This window comes from Mixophyes fleayi, chromosome 4, assembly GCF_038048845.1.
Source record: "Mixophyes fleayi isolate aMixFle1 chromosome 4, aMixFle1.hap1, whole genome shotgun sequence".
Classification (NCBI taxonomy): domain Eukaryota; kingdom Metazoa; phylum Chordata; class Amphibia; order Anura; family Limnodynastidae; genus Mixophyes; species Mixophyes fleayi.
In genome coordinates, this window is record NC_134405.1 from 181,750,796 (window position 1) to 181,760,566 (window position 9,771).

General features: G+C 37.8%; 1 protein-coding gene across 1 annotated transcript in view; it reads right to left on the reverse strand.

The window, feature by feature from the left end:
• ASB15 (ankyrin repeat and SOCS box containing 15) overlaps positions 1 to 9,396 on the reverse strand; it is a 29,438-nt gene extending 20,042 nt beyond the window's left edge. The window contains exons 1-4 of the mRNA XM_075205290.1: positions 9,272 to 9,396; positions 8,220 to 8,378; positions 7,285 to 7,530; positions 2,690 to 2,861 (exon numbers count right to left, since the gene is read on the reverse strand). Coding sequence (XP_075061391.1) covers positions 2,690 to 2,861; positions 7,285 to 7,530; positions 8,220 to 8,378; positions 9,272 to 9,377 — 683 coding nt within the window. The 5' untranslated portion in view covers positions 9,378 to 9,396. The remainder of the gene's footprint in view (positions 1 to 2,689; positions 2,862 to 7,284; positions 7,531 to 8,219; positions 8,379 to 9,271) is intronic.
• Positions 9,397 to 9,771: the final 375 nt, after the last annotated feature.

Here is a 9,771-nt window from a genome sequence, read left to right on the forward strand (position 1 = left end):
AGTTCGGCGTCTTCAGCGCTTAAATTTAAAGCGGCGCTGCCTTGTAAAGGGAAACTTCCCTTTACAAGGCAGCGCCGCTTTAAATTTAAGCGCTGAAGACGCCGAACTCGCGGGTGTTGAAGAACCCAGAGCTTCACACATTTACCCCCAGGTGTCAGGACATTTCCCATGAACTCTATATATGAAACTATGACCTAATTGTATGCTTTCACATGGCCTGGACTAATAGGTATAACCTGATGATTTTACCAATGCTAAGCCCTGCTATCCATCAAAGTGGTGCCCAAAATTTGTGATCTGTCAAATACTAGTGGAATACTGTCTATTTGTTATGCTATGAGCATATTGTAATATTCAAATGTCATCAGCTTAAGTCTTAAGTAGAGCCAGGTGGGTCCAATGGGAGTGACAAGAAGTTAGCATCCGCTGAAGCCCCTGCCACATCACAAAATAATGGAAGAAGTTAAAATTGAGAGGCTTTCCTGAGAGGCTTTCCTCATCAAGGAGACCAAACCTCCTTATCAACATGATTAAGTGACCTTTGTTTTCCCTTGGATCAAGCCAGACCAGTAAGCACGAATGCAGCAGGGGGCAGACCCATGTGGTGCTGCTTTACATCCACTCCCCAATCCAACCATTAGGGGTTGTTTAAGAGATCTGGACATCTGTACAATCTTGATAAAATCTTGTACTGTGTTTCGATCACTGAGATGTTCAATTAGTAAGTATGGGTAAACTTAAAAACTTTTGGCCATGGGATTGGATTGAGGGTGCCACTCAGGTCCTTCTCCCAAAGCTGGTTTTGTGGGTAAATCTGTTCTATAGGATGAGTTTGTAAATAGTTGAGATGGAATGTCTTGGAGGGTCAGTTAGGATGCAAAGGGATTCATAAGGAGTAAGCTGCCTGCTAACTGCTGCCAGTTCAGTCCACTTCTGGAGGTAAGAGGAAAGAAAGATAGATTTACTTTCGGAGTGTTGAAAAGACATGGATAATAGTACCATGTAATAACTGACTGAGCCCCTTTACACCTATGTTGGACCATTCTGTGAACAAGCCAGACAGGAGCCCAGGTGGAAGTTATGGGTGCACAAAAGAGATGGTAAGAGTAAGACAAGAAATACTCTTGCTCGCCCTCCACCATCATTCCAGCATCCCATTTTAGAGTATGTCAACTTGGGTAGGTTAGGGAACCAAAGCAGTAGCTTAATTGGAATGAACAATTTAAAGCTTTTACATGTACCTACTGTTTATTCTTATTTATTCTAGACACTCCAGGAATCTACTAAGTATTGACGCTTGGTAGTACCAACAAAGGAGAGGTGATTACAAGCCAAATAGGTGTTGAAACTAGATTGTCTTTAAACTGGGACCATTTGGAGAACACATAAAACTTTAGTTTGGATGTTCAATAATGTTTATGCTTCCTCATCAAGCAAATTTGAAGAGAGTCCAGTATTTTAATTATTTGTAAATTTTTGCAAGGAGGGGAGAGATGTTTAATTTGAACAGCTAGGAGTTATCATTGGCCAGGACAATCCCAAGATATTGGACATAAGATGGATGCTACTTGAAGGGAAATGCAGTTTGCAGGCCACCTACCATATTCTCAGAGAGCAAGACGTTAAGGGCAATTGATTTGGAGCAATTCATTTTAAAACTGGATAACTCCAAATTTGTTGAACTCAGACATCAAATTGGGAAGGGACGTAATGGGGTTCGTGATAATGGCTAGTAGGCCATCTGTGAACAGAGCTGGTTTAATCTTCCGAACCCCTGTCTGAATACTGATGTCTGGGTTCAGTATACTGCCCTGACCAAGGCCTCCATACATAGTATAAATATTAAGGGAGACAAGGGGCACCCCTTGATCTCCAATGGCACCCCTGCCGTGTGCCATTGGAGATTAAGACATCGAAGAGCGGTCCATTTATCCTAATCTTGGCTGAGCGGTCCTTATAAAGTGATAAGATTTTGTGTGTACACTAGAGTCACAAATATTTTTAATGCAGAAAATGAAGATTGCAACTCTTATTTACACTTAGCTTTCCCACTGGTACATTTCTATGTCTATTGTGACAATGCAAGATATCAGAATTGGGTCTAAGCCCTTATAATTTAGAACACTTTGCACAAACACATATGTAATCTGGAATTAAGAATGAATTTGACAGCAGTGATATTATCATATAAAGGATACCATACAGATTAAAATAACAAATGTCTAACCAGTATTACAATGCTGTAGGAAAAACTGTGGTAGTATTGCTTTTATGTTATCAAATAGATATTTGTCATTGTAAAATAGAAAGGACAAGGTTTCCCCAGTAAGACTTTGAAGAGGTACCGCAATAAAGAGAAGATAAGTAACACCTAAAAATTAAAGAACTATGACACCAACGTAAATATGGCATCTGTGCAGAAAATAGATGTGCAGATCATCTGTTGAACATGCTCAATGAAATGCGGAACCTAAAACAGTATAAATATATGTGAAATAATAAAATCAGTGACTAAGAGGATACAATAATCAAGTGTGAAAGGAGAAAAGCTTATATATAATTGGCTTCATAAAATGACTCACCTGCTGGAAAGATGTCCTTCTACTATGTTTTTCCTGTAAACAGTACTTCTTTAAACGATTATGTAGCATAAAGAATTATCCCCTGTAGAAATAATAATGTTACTCACAGATAATGTCCTCCATAGGCTGCTTTGTGTATAGGGAGATATCCTTCCTTATCGGGCACATTTCCACTAGCACCATACTCCAAAAGAAGAGCGATGCAATCTGGATTTCCTCCAACAGCTGCATCAGAGAGCACTGTGCACCCATCATATGCTTCTATATTGATATCTCCACCTAGGAGAAGATATTAACGTTAGTTATTCTACTTTGTAAATGACAAAAACAAGAATAGTCTGTAAATAAAAAAAACAAATGAAGGGTTGTATTAGGAGGACCTTGGCAGACTATATAGACCATTCATTATCAACACCAAGGGCTAGATTTACTAAGAATCGAGTTTGGTGGCAGTTTGAAACCACCACCCAACGCCAGCGGTTTTGTGGTCCAAACCACCACATTTACTATAGGGTGACTTGAGGCTTCAATTTAAAATGACTGGCGATGTATGGCAGATTGAAAAAGCTAAACCGCAGGCGGTTTGGATGAAACCGCCATCAAAACCACCATCCAAAAGACAGGACAGGACAGTTTTAACACCTGCTTCAGAATGGCTGGATACCTTAAACATGCTGTTTGAACTATTTTGCCATTCAGAACATAAGAGAAGCACCACTGACATTTAAATTATGTTGGCAATCATTATTTATTGATTAAGGGGCAAAATGAATTAAATATTAACTTATGAGGGGAAAAAATTAATTATATTTAGGGGATAAAATTATTTAATTATTATATTATTTGGACAATATGTAATGACGAATAGTGCGACATAAGTAATTATATCCACCATTAACAATCAGTTAATAATATTATATATTCGCATTTCCCACTTAATATAATGCTATAATAGAGTCCCTTTAAAAAAATCTATAAAATAAATTTCTCTCATAAGTTAATATTAAATTTATTTTGTTACGTTATCAATAAATAATAATTTTCCAAATAATTATAATGTCAATGATGCTTTCTCTTATGTTCTGAATGGCAAAATAGCTCAAACAGCATGTTGTGTGATCAATTTCACCACTGTTTTGCGGCGGTTTTCAAAACTCCAGCTTAGTAAATCCGGCTGTTTGTATGTTTATCATTGTTAAAATCTGGATGGCAGTTTGTAAAGTGGTGGTTTGGAAAAATGTCAATTCTGGCTGTTTTAATGGCGGTTTGGGCTTTAGTATATCCGTCGGTTTCAAAATCGCCGGAAAAATAGCCAAAAAGTGTGCGGTTTGAGCAAACCGCCCTTAAGTAAATCTAGCCCCAAATGTCTGAAAAATATTGTAAATAGAGGTAATATTTTGTTGACAAAAGTCGTATTCTGTGTGCAATTTCATGTAACATAAATATCTCTGGTAACAGCCATTATGTTGGAGCTAAATGTTATCCAGTGATTTTCCTTCCCTCAATCCTGTAAAAGTTCTCATAATAGTGTGTAGACTACGATTTACGTAGCTGGCCCTCTTGATGGTTTTCAATTATTGTGACTGGGATGCACATCTCTTGGACTGTACATGTTGTAAGGCTAAGCAGTTCGCACCTGGTTCTTGCATAATCACATCTTCCCCACTATAAGGCAGGGTACACACTACAATGTTTTCATCTGATTATCGGGCCAATCAAACGATAAATGACCATTCGGTCCGATATCGCATTAATGTGTACACTGCAACAATGAATGATTATCATCATTCCGAAGCACATCGTACCATTTCATTTGATTTTTAAACCAGACTAAAAATGCTGTTCAACAATGGAATGATGTTGTTCCAATTCTGCAGTGTGTATGCACTCATGGCAGTGTCCATAGATCTCTATGGAGTGTGCAGAGTCAGGATCTTTTCAGCCGATGGTTATGACAGATGAAGAGCACAGATCTGACGGTAAATCTTGTAAAACCTGTATAGTGTGTACACATGAATCAGCATGCTGATCGGGCCTTTTCTTTTTCTGTCGTTGGTGAAATCGTTAAAGATATCGCCCTGGGAGAAATTTTCTGTAGTGTGTACCCAGCCTAAGGCATCACTTAATACTATTGATTAAACTATCTATTTTTTTGTTTTGGGCAACAGTATATTATACACTATGAAATAAATATGCCACTAACAATAATGTGGCCTATAATATGCACAGAGTCCCAACAAAACAGGGGGGAAAGAAAAGTAAGGGTGAACAAATTGCACAAACACGTGCTACAAAATATTATTTCTCATCTCTCTTAGAACCTGGGAACTACATTGTTATGTTATAAAGGGCAAATGCATAGTTGTTAAATGCTTTCACTACAACAGGTTTTAATGAGGTCTTTGGCTAACATATGACTAAACATTACCATATATTTAGCAGGAGCCTTTTCTTTAAGACATTCCTCGACGTACAGGAGAGCAAAGACATTTGAGTTAAACGGTCTGAAAAATGACACACCATGAGAAATATCCAATGTACAGCAATTGTAGCACCATGACATGTAGTGCTTGTCACTTGGGTTCCACAAAATAAAAATTGGCAGATTAATTCTTTCAATGCACTAGTGTGTCCTGTAGGTTTCTTTCAATCAATATAGTACGTTGCGCAAGTGATTAGATAAATGTTTTACCCAGAGAGCTCTGCACCGTACAGTTCTTCATTTATATCACACAATTAGAAAAGAATAGTGTCAGACGTAGTATTTAAAACATTAAAAGGCCGATTTATTAATGGCCTAATTCCCCCCATTAATTATCTTCTCTTAGTGCAACAATAAGGGATGATATAACGTAGCTATTTATTAATAAATCATGCCGGGACAACGCATCCGATAAGAGGCTATCTCAGCGTTGACTTTACTTTAGCAATAACTCCGGGATCTTACTCGGACTCTTTAGTTCGTAGAGTCATGAAGCCTATCGGATGCTTCCCCATAGAGCAGACCAGCTTAAGATGGAGCTAGCCATCAGGTCAAGCTCCGAAAAGCTATGCATTTGGGTGCTTGATAAATTGGTCCAGACCACAATCCCCATTGAGAATTATGGGCACTGTGGTATAATGCGATTGTTAGCCTAATGCAGGAGATATCTATAATAGGCTTTAGAACAGCTAGGATTCTAAATTATGCCTAAACCACGTGGAAACAGCAATTTTTGCATGGTTTAAGGGTTAATAAATAGGCCCCTAAGACTTTTTTAGTGTTAGTGGTTAGAATACAGTAAGGTCGATTTGAAATATTTCAATATATCAAGATGCAAACACTGTGCCACCATGTGGCCGCACAGAGGTTAGCATGGCTGCTTCACAGTGCTGGGTTCTTCCCATAGACCAAAAACATAATGTAAGTGTGTGTATGTATGTTTTATTGTGTTCATGAATTTGTACTATAAGACTGTAAGCTCCAATGGGGCTGTGGTGGTGCTATATAAATAACCACTAATGATAATTATTGGTTCACTATTTACTTTTCCTTACAAAGCCAAGCTTTATGCAGGCTAAGTAGTCCCAAATAAAATAGTGCAGTCAATAAAACTAGAAGGAATGTATAAATGTATGTGGCTTTCACAAGAGAAAGACAGAAGAAAGTTGAGTCACAGTCATTCACAATGCATTTCATTTCCACTACAAAGTGCTTAATTTGAACACTAGGGGGTAAATGTATCAAGGTGCGGTTTTGCAAATCCAGCAATTTTCTCGGGAGAGTTGAAAGCTGCAGATGTATGAACCTGAGATTTCATGAAAAATCGCCAAAGTTGTGTTTCTGTCAAAATCGCTATTTCCAAAATCGCTAAAGATCAAACTCCCGACTGTTTGCCACTCTAGCTATACAAGTCTCAAATATATGAAGCTGCGATTAAGGAAACTCTCCTGAGTTTGCTTTAAAAATCATTAGATACAACACGCTGCTTCCTAGCTGCATGATTAGTAAACACATCACTGTTACACTGTCTGACTATACAGCCGGAGGTCCACACAGCTGTGGCACCCGTTTATTTTTTTCACATTTTTTTCGCCATCATTACTCTACACCCACCGCCCAGGGGTGTAGGAAGAGCCCTAGTGCTTTCAGCACCGGCTGGATATTCCTAGAGGGGGGGCCGCTCGTTTTTTCGGCGGACCCCACTCCCTAGGGAATCCAGCCCAGCGCTGAACAGCCTGGGGTTGGCTTGTCACTATGGCAGGGGGACCCCTGCCGCGTGTCCGCCTGCTCTAGTGCCACCCATCCCAGGCTGGGGTTGCCTAGTGCTGGTTGTATGAAAATAGGGGGGACTCGACTCCAAATTTTTACCCGATTTTCACGCAACCAGCAGTAGGCTGGCAACACTAGGTTTAATAGTGGCCTTTTTTTTTAACTTCTATTTATTTTTACACTTTTGACAGCTGCCGGGACCGGCTGTATAGACAGAACAGTGTAACAGTGATGTGTTTAGTAATCACACAGGAGAGTTAGCTAAAGACAGGAGTGTTTGACATCGCAGCAAAACGCCAGAGATGACCAGCGATTTTTAAGATCAGAGTAAAAATTGCAGTTGAATACATCTGGCAACTTTGGGACTAAAATCGAGGGGTTTTAAAACACTGAAAAAAATTGAACCTTGAAACATTTACACCCAGGTATCTTAAATGTACTTTCACATACCTTTATGTATTAATTGTTCCAATGCCTCACAGTGACCGAACTCAGCAGCAACTCCCAATGGTGTCACGCCAAAACCGTCTTTAAGGCTGACGTTTCCCCCATTTTTCAGAAGTAAAGAGATAATAGCAGTGTTTCCCTGTTTTGCAGCTTCATGTAATGCTGACCACCGCTTCACACAGGGTTGGTTAATGGTGCAGTTGTAGCTAATTAGAGTAGTCACCATATCATAACTGCCAATCCGAGCAGCTGAAAGTAAGATAAAAGCATTGTGTAACTTCAATGTGTTAGAAATATGTCTCAGTAAAGTAAAAGAAAGCATAATATTTTTAAGGTAATATTTTTATGCAAACAGGATACATGTTTACAAACATATAGCTATTATTCATCAAAGTGACCACAGTACCCATGCAGAGAAATTGATCAGCTTTGTGCATTGGCACACTTAAAAATAAATTATTTTGTGAATATAGTTAATTAAAGATGCATTTATTTATCACTTTCAGCAAATTCAAGAACTATAAATCTGCCCATAATATGCAGCAATTTGGTCGTTTTGGATCAAATTGGCACCTGTCATTAAATACTAGCATAACATTAAATTATCAAATGCTAAACATACTAGACTTTTGGTCTGAAGATAGGCATATGCAAACAGGACACAAACAGGACACAGGGGTATATTTACTAAACTGCGGGTTTGAAAAGGTGGAGATGTTACCTATAGCAACCAATCAGATTCTAGTTATCATTTATTTAGTACATTCTACAAAATGACAGCTAGAATCTGATTGGATGCTATAGGCAACATCTCCACTTTTCAAACCCACAGTTTAGTAACTATACCCCACAATGTTTAAAGCAGTAAAAAATATTTTTGTTTATAATTTGTATTATTTGTAATTACATGGAAGAAAAAAATCAGTGCCATAATTTACCAATAAGAAGAGGAGATTCGCCCCTACTGTTCTTGGTGTTTGGCCAGACCCCTTTTTCTAGAAGTGCTTTCACATTTTCAATTAGTCCAGATTTTGCAGCAAGAGTCAGCGGAGTTTCGCCGTCATTAGTTTTCTGTTCGCACTGTGATTTATTTACTACTGCATGAGTTAAGCACAAATTATTTAAACAATAGGTAACAAGGTTACTACAGGCAATTTCAGCGGCTGACAGACTAAGACTAGATACACACTGAAGAATTTTCTGACCGACGTGTTATCTCAAACAATTGTACCAATGACTGAAGGTTCGATCAGACTGGTGATTCATACATACACACTGACATGATTTACCTTCAGATTTGTGTTCTTCATCTAGTCCTCTACTCTTCAGAGAATGACAGCACAATATTAATTTATTCATTCATTCGTGTCACATTATCACACTGATTAAAACCGCCTTGTTATAGCTATCCACATGTCCTAACGAATTTTATTAGCTTCTGTGACTCTAAAACAAAACATTCTGCCTCAGAACGAACAAATTAATTATTCCTTCTACAGCACTCACTACATTTATTCTCCGGGACATTCAATGCTAGCATCGGCTGAAAAGAGCACAACTCTAAACTCTATGAATATTGTGAGCATGAGTACATACATACTACATGATTGCTAGGTGATTGGTTGGAAAATATGAAACAACGACCAACCAAATAAGTCGATAATTGACACTTTGGAACGACTTTCCACCATCGTGTCTCTATACACACTAACACGTCTTCCAACCAAACGCTCTTTTAATACTTTTACCAATACAAATACAGTGAAGGGTCTGTTAGCATTAAAGAAAGCTAAATATCATTAGAACTTATTGTAGGCACAGATAAGAGGTGATCAAAGAATTTGTATTGTACTTGGAAGTCTGAAACGTCATCCTCATGGCAACCTTGTCTGACTATAAGTATGTTTGTCTTCAGCTTTATTAGGGAAATTTTCTTATAAACTTATATAATTGCACATTAATGAGCACAGCCCATATTCTTGAAACTTACCATCAATAATGATTTCTGTAATTTGCCGGACTGGTTGAACTACTGCTTCATGTAGAGGAAACCACCCTTTCACATCAGCTTCATCAAGTGCATACTTATACTGCATGTATTTCTGCAGTTCAGTAATTTCCCCTAAAATGCACAAATTACATGTCAATTATATGCTATTTTATTACACTACAAAAGTTAACCAAATGTATAACATTTTAACACATACCTTGTTTTATAGCAGCTACAATTTTTCTGTTTATGTCACTTGTTGGTACAAACCTATCAAAAATATTTCAGTGTTAAAATTATTTATGTTTTATTATTATGTTACATTTCCAATACAGTACTTAACAGCATAACTGACACCTACAACATTGCTATGGACATATTAAATATAAAATATTTTTTTAATTAACAAAATGTAATTTTAAATATATAACTTTTTTCTATTCTTATATTATTAGGATGAGGTTTTAGCCCTGCTTTCTACAACTTAGCACAAAGTTGAG